This window comes from Pundamilia nyererei, unplaced genomic scaffold (genome assembly GCF_000239375.1).
Source record: "Pundamilia nyererei isolate P.nyererei 1_Seehausen unplaced genomic scaffold, PunNye1.0 scaffold00063, whole genome shotgun sequence".
Taxonomy (NCBI): domain Eukaryota; kingdom Metazoa; phylum Chordata; class Actinopteri; order Cichliformes; family Cichlidae; genus Pundamilia; species Pundamilia nyererei.
The window spans coordinates 1,429,914-1,449,011 of record NW_005187464.1 but is presented as its reverse complement, the minus strand read 5'-3'; the positions used below and the strand labels follow the sequence as shown (position 1 = coordinate 1,449,011).

At 39.0% G+C, this 19,098-nt stretch overlaps 2 protein-coding genes across 2 annotated transcripts in view; one reads left to right on the top strand and one right to left on the bottom strand.

Moving 5' to 3' along the window:
* Positions 1-5,786, bottom strand: part of LOC102202121 (AP2-associated protein kinase 1-like) — a 20,622-nt gene extending 14,836 nt beyond the window's left edge. The window contains exons 1-6 of the mRNA XM_013911396.1: positions 4,721-5,786; positions 3,353-3,471; positions 2,033-2,141; positions 1,640-1,782; positions 409-530; positions 21-102 (exon numbers count right to left, since the gene is read on the bottom strand). Coding sequence (XP_013766850.1) covers positions 21-102; positions 409-530; positions 1,640-1,782; positions 2,033-2,141; positions 3,353-3,471; positions 4,721-4,883 — 738 coding nt within the window. The 5' untranslated portion in view covers positions 4,884-5,786. The remainder of the gene's footprint in view (positions 1-20; positions 103-408; positions 531-1,639; positions 1,783-2,032; positions 2,142-3,352; positions 3,472-4,720) is intronic.
* A 388-nt stretch (positions 5,787-6,174) lies between these two features.
* anxa4 (annexin A4) lies at positions 6,175-15,960 on the top strand. Its single transcript, XM_005735265.2, has 13 exons — positions 6,175-6,331; positions 7,377-7,426; positions 8,083-8,170; positions 8,879-8,973; positions 10,622-10,735; positions 11,196-11,286; positions 12,106-12,185; positions 12,965-13,021; positions 13,120-13,213; positions 13,413-13,508; positions 13,872-13,930; positions 15,402-15,524; positions 15,741-15,960. The coding sequence occupies exons 2-13, from the start codon at positions 7,418-7,420 to the stop codon at positions 15,795-15,797; spliced, it is 963 nt and encodes a 320-aa protein (XP_005735322.1). The 5' UTR covers positions 6,175-6,331; positions 7,377-7,417; the 3' UTR covers positions 15,798-15,960.
* The last annotated feature ends 3,138 nt before the right edge of the window (positions 15,961-19,098 follow it).

The following is a 19,098-nucleotide window of genomic DNA, read 5'->3' as shown; positions in this document are numbered from 1 at the left end:
AGTCTGCAATCTTCACTCACCCAGATGTCTGCCTTCGTGGTGATGATCTTATTGTTGTAGAGGTTCACCATTTCTGGAGCACGATATGATAAGGTGGTATACCTGCAATAAGGGACAGCTACAGATTTTTAGTGAGGTATTGAAAAAAGATAACTTGCTTAGCCCAATGTGCTTATAAATGCAAACAAATGAGTTTTGCTTTCAGATATCACAAATTAAACCTAAAAACAGAACCTTTCAATTCCACACAACGGTGAAAAATTGAGAAAGTTCAAAAACATAATGAAATAAAGAAAAAAACAAAACAATGAAGCTGCTTAGGAATTTAAAAATGCAGTCAGTTTCTGTGCCACATTACCTAGAAAATGTGCAAATGAATGAAAGTTGAGGATGAAAAGAGGCACAAACTTTTTGATCTCTTCCTCCACAGCAGCCACTCCTTCGGTCTGAGGGCTCTGGAACTTGTCAGTGGCGCTACCAAAGTCGCACAGCACATAATGACCCTTATCGTGCAGGAGGATGTTCTCCACCTGCAGACATACAAGACGTAACTCACACAGTGACGTGCAGGGCTGCTTGCTTTGAGGACAATACAGGGTTTTATCGTGAAAGGAATAATTTTGGCAGTAAGCGATGAGCCACACTGCCAAGTCAAATAACGGCCTTTGTTTCTTGCAAGATCTGAGATTGAGATAATAATAAAGGTGCACTGCATCTATAATCTACACCTTCACATTATGACTTTCAGATTGTAGCCACATTCAAAACTTGCACGTTCCTCTCAATATGCTCTAAAGACTCTGTCACACATTATTTTTGAGGTTTTATCACTAAAAAAAAAAACAAAAAAAAAAAAACACAACAACAACAAAAAAATAAATCAAAAGCAAATCTGTAATACACTGAAGTCCATATAATTCTATATAATTACTGAGTGACAGTAACCAGAGACTAATGAGACAGCTGCTGACTGGTTGGAAGTTATTTGAAGTATTTTTAAAACGACCTTTTTCTTCTCTTTATCAATCAACTCACAGCATAGTGCTTAAAAACGGAGTAAAATATTAATAGCTCTATATATTTGTGCATGTTCTCTTGTGTACCAATGATTGAATCAATCAATATTTGTATTAAAACAAACAGCCAGTTTGAAATCTTTTATACTTTGTTCTAGGCCATTTTCTCACATTAATGCCAAATTCTTTTGAGTCAGGGAACATTTTCCACATTTTCCTCTGACATGTCGCACACTCCACAAAATAATCTGCCTGCACTAGTGTGGTTTATATAAGGACGGTGCCAGGATGGGAGTATCTTGACAGTAGGTGTTGGCCAACTGTTCTTTCTTAAAGCAGAGGGTACATAGCAGTGAATTACTGGCTGTTCACATATGACTTCAAAAAGCTGGGACAGAGCCTAAACTGACTTTGCTCCTGTGCACCCAACCCTGAGCTTTAAAGGTTCAAAACTTAAAGGTTCAAAAACTGCATAAAACTTTATGCAAAAGCCAATAGCAGTTATCCTGACTCCAGTTGAGACTGGAAGTTGTTCATTTGTGGAAAAAGAAAAAATCAAACAAACTAGAGAAAAAGATAACTGCTGCAGTTTTAGAGTGAGTGTCAGTGGCAAAATGTGTCACCTTAAGGTCTCTGTGGATGATAGGCGTCTTGCGTTGGTGCAAACGAGAAACAGCGTCACAGGTGTCACAGAAGATCTGCAGCACCTCAGCTTCAGTGAAACCAGTCTGCAGCCTCTGATTCATCAAATTGACCACCTGACCTCCTGCAAAATACCATCCAATTAGGCAGCACATTGAAAAACAGAGGAAATTAACTAAAGAAGTATTTGATTTTACCTTAACTTCTGCATGTTCTATCACAATTTTTTTCAGACTTATCGTGTAATCGTGTTTTGATTCATTTAATAGCACAACTGCACTCTAACAAATCCATCCTGAAATTGAAAGGCCAACAGAAATTTAAATTCTTTCAATAATCAAGGCATGAGGTTTCACTTCGCTTTCAGCACTCACCTTTGCAGTAATCCATTAGTATAAGCACCTCCCATACGTCCCTCGATCCCATAGCTGTGATACTGGAGTCCAGATAACCAACAATATTCTTGTGACCAACTAGATCTTTCTGCAAGAACACAAACACAAAATGTTTCCATTTCTTTCTATAAAAGGAAGCTAACCCATTCATTCGATAAGGTCAGCGTTTTGAGATGTAGTATGAGACGTTCATCTGCAGGGGCAGTGTCAATGGAGAGCTGAAATCTAAACTCTATTATGTAATAATAAAAAAAAGTCAAGTAGTACAGCCCAGGTGAAGCACCATCTGCTTGTGTATGAGTGTGTTTGTGTGTCTCAATGAGAGTGTGCGAGACACAAAGCGAGAAAGACTGAGATGTGACGAAATCCCTGAATGCTGGGGAAGCCCCATCTTCACAGGGAATACTGGAGTCAGTTAATTGATTAATTGATTGATCGATCATACTTTATTCATCCCGAAGGAAATTGGGTTAAGGCTGCCAGCCGTGCCAGCGCCGTCTTACCCTTCCGACCATACATACATTACACAAACATCACATGGGGAAGACAGGTCAGTTGGCTTCAGAAGCAAAATAAAGCCAACGATGAAAATAATTCTATGAAGTTTGTTTAATTATACAATCTGCCATGTTTTAATAATTTGAACACCTGTTGCCATATATTTCTTCCTTGGTTCTTTCTGGAGTGCTGCCTTGAACGGAAAACTATACAGACTCTAACATCAAAGACAAATACAGGATAGCCATCAAAAATGCTGTCAAACTTTCCAAGACCCATAATAGACTATTCATATTTTGTGGTAGGCTACCATGGCATTAATATCTGTTTATATACTAAATATATCTATTCCCTAGAAATCTTTACTTTAGAGTAATGTAAACATCTTTATGTATAACATATTTATAGCAGAAATATGCAGATCAATGTTATTTCATGTGATCAGAGATGTGTCAAACACCCATCCTTTTTTTTAAATATACCTTACCAATAATAAATGCTTAGAAAATAACAATTCATTAAGAAATAAACAGCCCATTAATCTGGTTGTTTATATCAAACCATGAAAGGCAAATGAAAAACAGCACACTAAGTACCAGGATGGCAAATGTGGTAGAACAATCCAAACAAGCCTGCTGCAGGGTGTGCATTGCTCTTACTTATTTTGGACAGAATGAGGCATCTGTGGATTTCTTCTCAAGGACTTTTTTGTGCTTGCCTTACGTGATTTTACCCAGCATGCCAAACCACGACAGCTTAAAGTGAAAGTCTGTGGAGAAATGTTTCGTCTCAGTCACTCACCATTATTTGAATCTCGCGCTTGCAGACCTGGAGATCGTGTTCGTTGTTGACGTACATCCTCTTCAGAGCACAACGAACCCCTTGGTTTGTCTTCACGAGGAACACGATTGCAAAGCCACCTGCATGATGCAGAGAAACGACACATTTAAAATGTGCATTCAAAATAAAATCAAAACATCAATCTTATGAACCTTATCAGGATACCATGATTTTGAACATTTAGCAGACGTGCTCATTTTTAAGCCTCAATTCTTCAGCAACTGTCGAGCTTTCTATCCATGTATATTCTCACATCAAAAAGCACAATCAGCACCAAATGGCACCGCCTTATAGCATAATATCTATTAGTCATGTCATTGCTGCGGGGTTTATGTAGAGGCCTACATTGAGGCCTAACCATCTGGTATAGCTCAGACCACAAATTTGCTGTGCAGAGTTTAGCTGTGGAGTCATCAATTTCAGGCAGACATCACAGCTTACATTGCATCCTTCGCTCATCATGTGTAATGGCAGTATGGTACTATACATCTGCAAGAGCATCAGTCTAGTTTGAGGGTTTAGAGCCACGTCTGGAGCGTCTATGTGACTACAGTAAAAGCTGACATCGCGATGAGCTGTCCTGCACTGTTTTCTTGTATTATATGCAGACTGGGCACTCGCCGTGTAGCTGGCAGCCTAACAGAACTGATTAAAAGCATAGATACTGTGCAGTCTTTGGTTCAGAGAGCTCCTGGTAGAATAAAGGGGTGTCTAAGTTAGACAAGAGACTTTAAGAATAGATTAATGCAAGCATTACAACAGAATATACACAGCTAATGTTCACACAAGCCTATTCACTTGCTACTGGACATTAGAAATGCACACTCAGACTAAATGTATTGGTTTAACATAACTGTTAAAACTACTTTTTAGTGGTCAGGTTTCAGGCTTCTTATACAGCACCCATTATATTATCCTGATGTTCCACGTTTTCCTGCCAATGGCTGTTCTTACAAAAACCTTGAATACAGAATCTCTTTGACAGTAAACCTTTCATTTCAAAGAAATCACACATATGCCTGACATCAGGTACATCTCCACCTGCTTGAATCACTCATCTGATTCACAAGAGCTAAAAGAAAATTGTATGCATGTGTGTTAGTCAGAGTACAGTTTGGATGAAGTAGCTTGCCTATGTTTAGCATTTATGTACCTGAAATACATAGATGCACAGCTCCATTATCCCTGTGGGAATGATACAAGGTTGCATCTCTGTTATGCGACCCATGCACTGGGCATGCAGGACACATATCATATATCAGGAGACAAGAGAACGGGCAAAAACAAACAAACAAATGGCATCATCTGGTCTTTGCAACCCTTTCTTACCTTCAGCAATTATCTCTTCAACAGTGACTTGGTGTCGCCCGACAGTAAAGGCTCGTCCAATGAAATTGCCGCCTGCGTGGCTGGACCCCGAGCTGCTCCCTCCTCCTCCAGAACCAGGCCCGGAGCTGACTAACTCCCGACGGGAATCAAAGAACTTCCTCATAGTGTCAAAATGACAGGGGTATTTGCGGCTTCAGATGAGCTGTAGGTCCTTGTATGCACAATTATTGCAGTGATATAGATAATAAAGCAGCTCAGACTGTAACCCTAACGAGTCTATGTGGAGCCTGTAGTGATGCCTTTATGATATATAATATTGTGAGAACTCAGGTTTCTGGTGGCAAATTTCCCATTTGCTTGCCAGATCAAGACAGTTGGTGATAGCTAGAGCCGTTGCGACTAACTGTTATGTAAGTGAATTACACCACCCAGGAGGCTAAAGCATCTCCGGAGAAAGTATTTCTTTAGCTATCAATCCAGCTGTTCACGGTCGGCTGCTGCTGACGGCGATAACATTCGGTCCATCTCCATCTCGTCCAGCCATTTTTAGGCTAGCTCAATGCTAGCTACTTACGCGCTATGACATTTCGTGTACGTTAAGGTTATCCAGGTTATCCTCTGAAGATAATGTCTTCGGGTGCGATGTAACCGACGTGTAACTTGTCTGACAGCGTTGCCAGCAAAAATATTTCCATCCTCAGCCAAGTGGAGCGACCGTTTGTTGCCACATAGCTAGCTGACCGTGTCGCTATTTAATTGCTTCCATTTACAATAAATAAATAAAAAAAAACTATGATTTTAGTTGGCTAACGCATTAGCGCGATGAAGCCTCTCATCAACACAAACAAGCGTCGAATCGACAGTAGACTGAAGACTCCGCCTGTCGCAGTTATAGCTGCGAATATGTAATCACAGACTCTGACATCTACCAAAACAGTAGACAGAGGTTTCAGCCCAGCGGTATAATCTCTGCAACCACAGCAATCTTTGGCTTCCACCGTTATCGCAACATCCTAGCTGTTGCTGTTGACGAGCGGACGGAATTATGGGTATTGTAGTTCAGAGCGCAGCTGCAGCCTCCCCCTAGCTTATGTGATCATGTGACGCGATTACGTCACGTCGCTCGCACGCGTGCATCCAAATGATAAAATAAAATTCAATTATATAAAGACATATTCTGCATTTATGTTTTACTTTCGATTTTATAGGTTTAATTAAAAAACAATGGAGACAAAAATAATGTCATTTTATGTTACAATTTACGTTGTGTATGTTCAATTTCATGGAATAAAGTGATTGAAAATAAAAAAAAAACATTAGAATATATTTATAATTTACAATAGATTTTACAAGACATAAAATGTACCTGCATATCTCAAAATTTTGACTCTGAGTTATAAGGTAATTTTTTTTTTTCTGCAGTGGAACAAAGCAATGCCTTGGCCGACATTCCGCGAACGCACCTCAAAACGCGAACGACCCTGCAAAAAACTGACGTCCGTGGGAGGCGCAAGAAAAACAGCTGGTAGTTATAAGCTGTAGAGTTCGCTGTACTGTGACGATCTACCTTCGTGTCTGACTTCAGGCTCAGTAGTTTTGTCTCCGGGACAGGTAAGCTATACTTTAGCACCGGTCAGTCATTTATTTACGCTGTTTTGCGGTGTGACTTTGTCAGCGTGGAGATTAGGCGGGAGCTCCTCTGTCTATCTGTCTGTAGGGTGTGCCCACTGAGTTTAAGACAAGTTAACTGTAAAGTCTTCTGTTTCCTGACTTTTTAATCGACGCGATGTACTCTTTCTATTTCGTATCTAACCACGTCTGAACCATAGATCTATAAGGCATCGATCAATAAGTTTCAGTTTCAAGAATGTCTTTGGCACTATGAGTCGATTTCGTTTTTGAGCTTCAGCTTTTAGTTTATCCTTGTATGTGAATTCACTGACAATTCGCTTGCTCGCTTTCGGAGAATCAGAATGAGCGTGAGCAGCCCAAACAGGTTTACTAACAGGAAAACTATAATCCAGCAGTTGTTAGAACTTTTCCCCTCCATGCACGATCAAGTGCAAGAGTTTACCCTGAAAAGCAAGGCATTGGTTTGTTCACGCAAATGAGGATTTCTACATTAGGTTGCACTATTGCGCTTTGGCAACAGCAAGAATCGCATGCCTCATATTTACATTACACACCGCTAAGGTGTGGCCCTAACCTAACCCTAAGTGCAGAGTTTAGGCTCCCGTGTTTGAATATCAAATATCTCCACAGACAAATACTGGGAGATTAGTCATGTTATGTATAATTTATGGGAAAAACATTTAATGTGCCGGATCATAAGTGGATGGAAGTGAACAGGGTAAGTTGATCTCCACAGGGATAAAACCAGGTGGGAGTGTACTAGGTTTCCTCTCAGTGAAGTAATTACAGGTGTATCCAAACAAACGCGTTTAATGAGATAAGCTCCCGGGAAACCACCACAGATGTAGGACACATGAGAACCTGTGACGAAACGTCGTGTGGTGGAAACCCTCTGTGAGATGATGACCTGTATACAATATTGATCAAAGGTTAACGAAGGCCACATTCAAACCTGTAACATCTTCCTGCCCCTGCAATGTAATAAAGTACTCATTGTGCATTTTTTAAATCTGTTCTTTTGTAGCTTTCAGGACTTCCAGTTTGAAAATCTACACTCTTCCTACAATGGCAGCAGTAAGTCTCTCTCAGCTGCACGTTCATGTGTGAATTTGCATCACCGGTAGGGAGTCACTGCACTTTCGACACAGCATTCAAATTAAAGACAAGTTAAAGGTTCAGCAACCCGTGATAAAGGTAGTTTATTAAATAGTTTTGTTTTGCTTAATTTTTTTGTTTTTATGTTCAATGCAAGTCCCCTAAACAAGATTATAGAGCCCTTACAATTCAATCCTGCTTTTTAAAACCGTAAAATAATCTAACACTCATGAATAGAAGAATAATTATGCATTGTAGCACATATGCCTTTGACTTTAGCATAAATGATCAATAATCAGACATACTTTATTAAACATATATTTTTAATTAATTCTGTAAAATGTTTACAAATGCTCATCTGCATATCTTTATTTTTCTACTTATTGAAAAAGATAAAATTTGCGATGGGCAGATAAGCTTCTGAGAAATGGATACTGGCTTTAAAATTGGCTCTTACACAGATGTGTTAAACTAGTTCAAACAAATTGATGTCAAACCCTTCACGTGTACATAGTGAGATTATTTAAAAATGGCATGAATGGGAAAAATGATTGAGTTGTACTTTAAGCTTTGTGTTTACTTATTTAATTTCTGTTTAATAGATTAATAATTGTATTTTTGTCATTTGTAATCAGATCGGAAACCGTGGAACCGTGACTGAAGCTGCTAATTTTAATCCCGACGCAGATGCCCAGAAGCTTAGAGAATCCATGAAAGGAGCTGGTGAGTGATCCAACACCATTGTCACCCACTGAACATCAGCTAAAGATATCCTTAGCCCTCTATGGAGAAAATAAATTCTCCTTGGTCTCGCCCTTCTTCTGAAGGAAAGTTTGAAAACGAATTTCAACATTGCGCAGTGCTCACGCAGTCATGGGGTATCATAGTGTTTCCTTTATAGTCCATTTGATTGGTAATCTTTTACTCTGACAGTGACTAATCTTTAACCTTTGTGTTTTGCAACATTTTCACTCCTGATAAGGAAGGAAATGAGTCTTGCTTATCATGCAGGTTGTAGTAGTAGACTATCTTTGTCATGGATTATGCTGTTTTAAAGCCAAGCAGGGAGATACTGTGTAGGTGCTATGTAGATCCCCTCTAACATTCAGCATTTGGTAGTGTTAACAAATTCAGCAAATTCATGGAGAGGAATGTTCAAGCTGTTCGGGTTTGATACTCTAATAATCTTCTCCTGACTCTTGTTTGAGCTCCATTGGAAACAGATGGTTTCTATGGCCATGGGAACAAACAACCTTGTGTTAGGATGATCTCCAGGCCTGCAGCAGTGTCGCCCGACTCTACGGCCTACATAAAATGACCAAACCTATGCTTTTAAATGCATTTCCAGCAAAAGAAATAAATATGGTCCTTTTATTTCAAGATTGACAGCAGTTAAGATTACATAACCTGAGTCTATGAAATTTCTTTCAGGCACTAATGAGGCAGCTATCACTGAGATCCTGGCCCACCGTACTATTGCCCAGAGGCAGCGCATCAAAATTGCCTACAAACAAACAGTGGGGAAGGTGAGATGCAGCAAAAGTAGTCCATTCATAACTGAAGATGTGCCTTTGCATCTTAAATACAGTAATAATATATAAATGAGTTTGATGAACGCTGTTGGCAGTAGCAGCAGGTGTGTTGCCTCTTACTCCGCTGTGTACTCTCACTGTCCTTATTTTAGGTGGGGTAAAGTGACAAGGTGCAAGTTAACCTTTAACTGCAAAGCAGAAATGAATAACACTTGCAAATAAAGGCTAATACGGAGAGGGGCTTGTGAGTTTTCTAGAAGAGGAAGGTCTGAGTCAATAAAAAACACAGACTGAACCCACATAGGTGTGTTACCCACTGTCACTTTGGTTGTTTCCTGATTATGGGGCTCAATATATTAACAAAACGGGAAGCTTGAGATCTTTATTGTATTGACATATTAAGATAATATTTATCTCCCTGCACACTGTACACACTGCACATCTGGTACAAAGTCATTAAAAGCAACTGAAAGTTCACTGAGAGGCACTATGGGAACAGCAGAGTGAGCGGAGTTGTTGCAGTCAGGAAAAGTGAGTCATGTTGCACACGCGGACACCCACATGGGGAGGGGGTGGGGGTGAGTGGAACAGGCTCCTCTTTTCACCAAAACTCTTTCCAAGAACCACACCCTCTAGCGGAGACCCAAATGCTGTTGGAATGAGTGAAGTCATGGTCAACATAAATCCATTTCACTCAAGTGAATGTTGTAGAGAGTCTGTGTTTGTTACACTGACACAGCCTAATAAATTCACTTAAATATTCAACTTCAGTTTTTTTTTTATATCACGACAAATCACAACAACAGTCATCTCAAGGTGATTTATATTCTACTTCCATAGTCAAAGCCCCTATAATAATATGGAGAAAACCTGAGCAATTATGCGACCCCCCCCCCACTTTTAAGCAACCACTTGGCAACAGTGGGAAGGGAAAACTCCCTTTTAACAGGAAGAAACCTCGGGCAGAACCAGGTTTAGGGAGGGGCAGCCATCTGCCATGACCGGTTTGGGGTGAGGGGAGGGACAAAAAGACAAAAACACACTGTGGAGGGCAAGAGATTAATAATACCTAATGATTAAACAGAGAGTGAAAAGAGCTGTGTAAAGCTGTCCAGCAGCCTAGTCCTATTGCAGGATAACTAAGGGAAGATTAGATTCACCTGTTCCAACATAACTACATGCTTTATCAAAAAGGAGGTTTTTAACCTAATCTTAAAAGTAGAGACGCTGTAGAGACCTGCATCCAAACTGGAAGCTGGTTCCACAGAAGCAAGACCTGAAAGCTTAAAGCTCTGCCTCCCGGTTTACTTTAAATATCCTGAGAGTGAAGTGCTCTATCGGGATGATACAGTACATAAGCTAGACTCTAATTATTCAACACATTGTATGTGAGGAGAAGGATTTTAAAGTTGATTCTGGATTTAACAGGGAGCCAATGACAAGGAGCCAATATGGGAGAAATGTGCTCTCTTTGTAGACTGTCAGTATTCTTGCTGCAGCATTTTCAATCATTTGAAGGCTTTTCAGAGGGTTTTTAGGACATCATGACAATACTGAATTACAGTAGTCCAGGCTAGAAGTAATAAATGCAGGACTAACTGTAAAACAATAAGAACATTCATCTGTTTCCATCCCCCTTCAGGACCTGGCTGATGATCTGTCCTCAGAGCTGAGTGGGAACTTCAGGAGTGTTGTTCTGGGTCTGCTGATGCTGGCGCCTGTATACGATGCCTACGAGCTGAGAAATGCAATGAAGGTGATTGAAGAGGTTTTTGATAGAGCTGCTAGTCTTTTAGTAATGCGCCTGCATATTTTCCTATTGTCCCCAAGGTCAACATGTATTATCTGTGTATGCAAAGTCTGTTATTTTTATGTCACACAAATTATCATTTATGTTCACAGTCTTTGAATGACACACCTCTGTTGCTGTTATTTACATACTGTAGTTTATTTTGAGCTAATCCTGCACACAGTATCAGCCCTCTGCTGTTTTACAAATATGTATTAATCCGTAGCTCAACTTATATACATGTATACTTAAACAGTTGCACTGTTTATAACAGTGTGAAGTGATTTGGGGAAAATATTGAAGAAATTTGTTTGGGACTGGCAACCTCAGGAAGTGGGATTATGTGACAATAACAAATATATTGAATACCGCCAGCCTTTTCCTTTAATTCCCAATGTGCAGCTTACGGCATACTGATTTATTACAGGGGGCTGGAACCGAAGAGGCTTGTCTCATCGATATCCTCGCCTCAAGGTCAAACGAGGAAGTAAAAGTCATCAACGACGTCTACAAGAAAGGTAACAGTGTCACCTCGTCAGGTCTCCCTACCAGCTGGTACCAATGATATATGATATTATGTAGCACCAACAAAACTCTGTGTTTTGTTAGGAGTTGCAATGACCTCCTTTATTAGAAAACACTGGATGCTGTAAATTATTCATAAAAGCCACTGCTGCTCTCTGTGTGGCGGTTTATTGTTGCTGAATTGTTCCTCTGTGGGTGAAATGAGAGTAGCTGGAAAGTATTTATAAAGTGGTTTTCAGTAACCTTGCCTTGAGTGATTTGTCTGCTTGGTTGTGTTTTTCTATAGAGCATAACAGTTAGAAATTTTAGATTAAAAAGAATGAATATTAACTGAACGTGAATGTCAATATTTGGATTCCGAATCTGTTTTTTATTTTTGTTTTATTTGAATCTCATAGAAATCTGGATTATGGCTCCCTTTTAAGCCTGCAGTAAATATTATTCTTCCCACGAGCTGTTGTTCATAATGTAGAAATCTGAGAATCTACTATATTACTTATGTCTAACACGCCTCCTGCGGTATAAGCCATCGACAAGAATCCTCCAGAGTGCTCAGTCTTGATCTACTGTATGGCTAATATTTACATGAGAAGCTGTTATTAGTGCTGACGGTAGTTTGACACATTTAATGACTGACTGAACTAGTTGAGCAAGTAGCAACTTAACAGCATCTTTCCTACGAGTACTAACAACCAACAGAGCCTAATGTACATTTAGTGAACTGCATGTTTAGTGGTAAGTGTAATTTTAAAATAAAAACTAAAAGAGTACAATGTCACATGATTTTATGTCTTTTTTTTTATTAATGGCAGAATATGAGAAGAAACTGGAAGATGCTGTAACTGGGGATACATCTGGAATGTTTCAAAGGGTTTTGGTCTCTTTACTCACGGTGAGCAAACTTTGACCCACAACCTTTTTTATAGTGTTATTCATTGTGCGAAACACTGGCCAGAGACGCAAAAGTAGACAAGTAATTATACCGTCCAGACCAACTGAAGTTTCTAATATTTCCAATGCTTATCTGAACTTCACTGTATCTCCAAACCGTGTTACAAAAAAACAAAACAAAAAAAAAGTCATTTGTTGAACATTTTCTGATGTAAGTGCCCTAAATCCTCATCCAGCAAACCGCTGTTCTGTTCCAGTTTGTTTACAAAGCTTTAATCAGACGTCTGATCATTTACAAAGCTGACATAAGTGAATATTTATCTATTTTGCATTTTTATTAAACTGTGTTAATCCAAAGAACGGACACTGTTTGACAGCTTTAAGTTAAAATTCATAGAAAATAAACAACAGAAAAATAAATTCGGCTTGTTTTAAAATTTAGAACCTTTAGCATCTTAGCAATCAAAAAAGTAAGGAAACCCAAACATTTTAGACTTTAGTGTGATATTTGCATGCTGCATCGCAAATACTACCATTGTCAAATGGAACAAAGTCAAGCTGTGTAGATTATAAGTATGAAGTATTAACCTCCTGGTATTTACTAGCAGGTTCAGCCGTACTTGTAAAATGTCAGTTGGACCTTTATCGAATATCTATTCTTCAGGGAAGAGGAAGAATGAGCCACTTCTGCATAATAAAATAACCAGTTAATATTACTTTTTTCTGTTGCTTAATCTTGTACGCACGTTCTCTTGAGCTGACGCATCTCCTGTTTTGCAGGCTGGACGGGATGAAAGCACCAATGTGGACGAGGCCCAGGCTATTCAAGATGCCAAGGTAAAGGTTCAGGTCATAAGGGAAAAATGGTGTATTTAACTCGCCTGTTACACAGGCGTAGAGACTGGTTGACAACAATTTTATGTCTGTGATTATAGGAAATCTATGAGGCTGGTGAGGCTCGATGGGGCACAGATGAGGTTAAATTCCTCACAGTGCTTTGTGTGAGGAACCGAAACCATCTGCTGCGAGGTACTATAAGTGCTTGGTGTCATGTGAAAATACTTTGCATTGCCTTACTTCCTTAAATTGGCCACCAAAGGAATTTCAGTTAATGATTATATCAAATTTATGACCAAAATCACTTGTTAAATCACATAATTTTTTAATTAGTGAGTCATCAGGTCACTATTGGCAACTTCCTTATGAATCACGTTATGTCCCACTCCAGTGTTTCAGGAGTATCAGAAGATTTCTGGGAGAGACATTGAGGAGAGCATCAAGAGGGAGATGTCTGGCTGCCTGGAAGACGTCTTTCTGGCTATAGGTGTGTCTTTTCAGTTACGTGATCCTTCAGATGAAGTCTAAGATACACGTGGGTTCAAATTAGCACAGAAAATAAATAAATAAGCAAGCTTACAATATTTGCTGCTGATTTACCAGGTGGTCTGTATAAGTTTATTGCAGAAACACAAAAATACACTGATCAGTTGACACTAAATATTTAAAAATGCACAAAATGAGGAGTTGCAGGTCGACTTAAGGCCTACTCTTCAGTCACAAGAGATCAAATAAATGCTGCTGTTCACAATATTTTTTTAATATATTAATCAAGTAGAATAAATTGTTTTTCTGCATCATACACTACGATTTGCATCTCATGTGCAGTGATTTGTTTTCTACTTTGCAGTGAAATGCATCAGGAACAAGCCGGCTTTTTTTGCTGAGCGATTATACAAATCAATGAAGGTAAATATTTCATGCAGTAATACATAGCTACTTTTCTTTCTTCCACTTCCAGTTCTATCATAAAACAACCACAAATATAAAGAATTACTTCCATTAAGTGCTACTGTATGCAAAAGCCTCCTGTCACCCCTCATTTCTGTATATTTTGCTAGGAAAATGGGAAATGGATTCAGAGATTTATTCAAATGTGTTCAAACATACATGGAAATACAGCATATAAGGCAAAAACAGAGCTTGTGCAATTATAATGAGCCTGCAAATTCAATATTTGGTATGACAACCTTTATGCTTCAACACAGCCTGAACTCTCTCAGACAGTTTTTCTTGTAATTTCTTTAAAAAGTCTGCAAGTATAGTTCAACTCTGGATGTTGGCTGCCTTTTGTCCTGTTCTCTGCTTCATTAATGTTGAAGTTGGACCTCACCATTAATGGCTTCTTGACAGCTATTGAGCTCATTTCTGATGAGGGTATGGCAGACAATAGATTGATCAGCTGAAGGGCGGGATGTATCTTTCAGGTCCTGTGGCACATGGCCCACTGTGGTATATAAAACACTTTTGTTTTTCCTTCTTCAAACAGCACTTGTCTAACATTCACACACTCTAAAGAATGCATCAGGGGAAACTTGGAGTTCAATATCTTTCCCAAAAATATTTAGCCATACAGACATGCATCAAACCACCGACCGCTCAGTTGGTAGACGACACCCTCTACTTCCTGAGATGCAGCCAGCCTTGCATCAGGTCTTTGTTGGATTTTTTTTTTTTTAATTTCTTAAGGACATGACTTTCAGATACTGTTGATCTGATGTAGATGGTTTCTTAAGCCTGCCACTTTTTCTTTTGTTCTCACAGTTGCTGGCATGCTGAGATTTGCCCAGGTTTCAGCTAATAGCACCTTGTTGGTCCAAAAATACAATTTCATGCCTGTCAAACGTTGTTATTTTTGACATTACTATTATTATTATTATGTTTTTGTAGGTTCAAATAAAAGAAAAGGAGCAAATTGTGTTTTTGGAACAAACACATTTTTTGTGACAGGCTGTTACTGTAGCCTGTCACAAAATGCCTAAAGACAACAATTTAAACTTGGTTCTTTGCTAAGCTTCCCTTAGATTTTTTTTTATGCTTCTATAATTCATAATTTCGTGTTAAATGGTTTGAACAAACAAGCAAACAAAAAACATCCCTGTGAAAGTGGAAATGAGTGGAAAAATCAACCATTGTCCAAAGGAAAAAATCTGAAAGACCTTCAGAGAGCCTGAATAATGATTGCTCAAAACTACTTTGTACAAGGAAGTCAGGCTTCTTGTAGGTAGATATAAAAATAAAAGTGGCTCAAGATTGTTGCACAGCACTGTATGCCATAATATATTATGAATTAGGCCAAAAAGAAATCAGTCCGAGGCTGTTATAGTCTGCGGCAGAGTCCAGTGCAGTACAAATACAGTTTTTGTTTCTCTCTTTCCAGGGCCTGGGCACTACAGACAGTGTCCTTATCCGGATAATGGTAGCCAGGGCTGAGATTGACATGTTGGACATTAAAGCACAGTTCCTGAAGATGTATGGAAAAACTCTACACTCCTTCATCAAGGTGAGGCACCGAAGAAAGGGGACGGTCACGCCCTTTCGTCAGCAAAAGCTTTGCAATACATCAGCTGGGGTGTAATATATGCACTTCTGACTTTATGTAATGTCCTTATGTTGTTTTGAAATGTTGCAAGACAATATTTAAGATAATTTTGGGGGGGTTCAGAAGCCTTGAAGTTGTAAAAATATGTTCAAATTTTTCCTTTTTACCCCCCCGTAGGGAGACACATCTGGTGACTACCGCAAAATCCTGCTCGAGCTCTGTGGAGGCGAGTAAAGAAAATCTCACTCTGACATTCAGCCATGCGTTTACTCTGGAATCTACAATATTGGCTTTTTTTTAATTACAGTTTGTTCATCTGTGCTTTTTACATTTCACTGTGCCTTATTTGACGCTTTCTAAAAACAATTAAACCAAAGATCAGTGACCTGTGCAGAGATTTCTGTTTTTTCTTTTCCTTGTTGTTGATGCTGTGTTAAGGATTTATTAATTGCATTATAGAGGGTGAAATTTATATGCTTTCCACAAAGCAACACAAAGATGGATGTTGTTGGCATCTAGCTGTTTTTACAGTGCAGCATTTTCATTACCATCTAGTCAATGAAGTCCATTTGTTTAATTGGTAGCAGTTCCTCATTTGCTAAGTCAGCCCTTTATCATTTGATTCAATTACTTAACAAGATGCTATCTTGATTTGGGAGGCAGTACATGCTCTAATCAGGTTATCGGGAATGTCACATAAAGTATAAACTTACAGCTCAGTGTCTGAACAATTGGCCCAGGTAATGCTGTAGTGTGCAGTGGTCAAGGTGAACACTAGGTGGAACCAAAACAACTCCAAATAGGAGCTGTGGGCCCATAAAAGTCAAGCCAATGAAGAGGCCTCTTTAAACTTCCATTCTCAGCTGCAAAAAGAAAAATGCCTGAAAAATGCCCCATTGCTTACTTCATTTATGACCTCATGGTCTCAGTCACTAGTTTCAGTTCTTCTTCAGTGAAGCAAGACGTTCATTTTCTTACATTTTGGTCACTTCTAATGCAAAATGGATGAAAAAGCAGAGTATGCGTTATGGTGGTCCTAGTGAGTGATCAGTGTACAAAACCAGAATGCACTGGTCTCCAGATCCATGACATCCTGACATCCATATTTTCTGTAATGTTTGTTTGCTCCCTGGACAATCTGGTGGCATGTTCAACCGTATAAGCGGGCTCCTTGCTATTTTATCTGGCCTGTTTTTATAGCTTGAAACCATTTACCGGTAAGAAGGAAAAAAACAAGGCGTTTTCAAGGCTGTCTTGAAGTTTTAGAGGCCCCAAAAGGCTGCTGTGTTGTTTAGCCCTGCATAGTTATCGTGCAGTTATCGAGTTTGTGCCCCTTTATTGATCTCGGTCTTATTACAGGTGTGTAAATTCTTTAAAACATTTTAAATTTGTAATGTCATTTTCTGCCTTATCGCATTGTTATATATATATTGTGATGCAAAAGCTTTCAAAGAAATCATTTTGTTTTATTGCGTTCAGTTTAATCCTTTTTTACAAGCACCTTTGGTAAATTCTATTCACAAGACAGAAAGAGGATTTGGTATTTCACTGTGTACTGTAATATATGAGCTAATCAAGGTAAACATTATAAAAGACCACTTAGAAAGAATGACTCGACAGGACATATGTTACTACAGCAAAAAACCACTAGACAAGGTGACAATAAGTCGATACAGCAAACACAAGCGACGACATTTTATATCTCGAGGAATGCACCGATAGCAAGGTCACACACGGAGGTCATTTCTTTATATTTACTTCAACACATTAAGAATTATCCTTAAATAGTCCTGTGTAAGGTGAATGAACACAGCACTGCAGATGTACCAGACGGCACAAGAGAAATAACAGCAAAGCAAGAAAACCTCCAGCAAACCGTATGTAATGCATACTGTGCACTCAGCCCTCTGCTGACATAAGTGGGCGGTAAGCTGAGACAGAAGTCATTATCAACAATATGGATTTGCCAACAAGTAAAAAGGTATGCTGCTTTGGCTTCAGGACCAATGTGGCTGTCATGTTACCGTAAAAGGTGGAAATATAGAAAAGTGTTTCAAGTTCACAGTAACTTATGCAAGACTGGGAAAATGAATGTATATGTGTGTTTCTTAAGGTGAATTGGCATCACAAACCACAACCTTTTTGCTTTGTTTGTGATTCAAGCCTCATTCAGTACACATGCAGGAAGTAAAAGACAGCACTGGTTTAAAGAGGACTTGACTTACATGTACATGAGCTTAAACTACCAACATGCCACTGCAGTCAACAACATGCTGAATGAAAGAAGTGGATGAGTAAACAAATATGCATAATGTTCTGCTTTGACATTTAAGATGAAGAAGCTTGAATTTCTTGTTGAATCTTCCAGAAAGTATATGAAGGGAAAATGAAAGACGTAAAAAGGATTTAAGAGGGCGGCATGGTGCCGTGGTTCGCTGTGTTGTCATGCCAAGAAAGTGGTGGGTCCTCTCCAGGTAATCTGGCTTCCTGTCACAGTCCAAAAACATTCATGTTATATTAATAAATGGTTATATTGGCTGTAGGTGTGAATGTGAATGTGACACTGGCTTGACCCTCTTGGCTCATGACAGTTGGATAAGTGAGTTGCGACCCTGAATCAGGTAAGTAAAAGAAAATGATCAGATGATGGGTTTAAAGAAGAAAAGCAGTTTAGCGCTAGTGTAGCGCCTGATTATTTTAGCAAAAATGCAGATTCTCCTGAATGCCACATCTCCCGTCATATTTTAATTGTAACCTCGCCCTCTAGTGGCTATATGCAAGCTACCACACTGGCAAGAACCCAGGTGACTCATATTTGTTTTGCTTTTGTGATCATTAATATGAATTTTAAATAAGACTTTTGTGTGACCTTTGCACAAATATTATTGTAGCTATGACAAAGTAAGTCAAACCCAAACCTGATCTTTATCTAAGCTTCACCAAAGTGTTTTTTATGCGTAAACCTGACAACCTACACTCGAAAAGTGAAATTGAGTGGTCATTACATTTACAAGAGTCTAACTGATTATATGTTTCTATGTTGAACATAATTTAATCTGCATGAAATTCAACAACTTAATACTTGTTATTAATTTATTCTTACTGAGATGAAGTGATACAGTCTAGCAAGGGTGGTTAGTTACTTGATTTCACAAGATCACGTGAGATTTCAAACCAAAGGAAAATCACTGGGGTTATAAGAGGCAGAAAAGCATACACACACCACATGCACGCTCTTGCTTTTTATTGTGATTTAACCTGTCAAAGACAAAAACATAAATAAAATTCTGTATCAAGCCTTGATTCCTGCTGTGGCGTGACAGTTCAGTGGCACGGTGGTTAGCCCTGTTACCTCACAGCAAGAAGGTCCTGATTTCAAATCTACTAACTGCCTGGGGCCTTTTCTGTGTTGTTCTCTCTGGGTCCTCAGCCTTCCTCCCACAATCCAATTAACTGATGATTAACTGAGGCAACAAGTCAGGTTTTTGCAGTGTACTTGTTTCATTGTTTCCTGAAAAAACCTGACTAGTTGCTC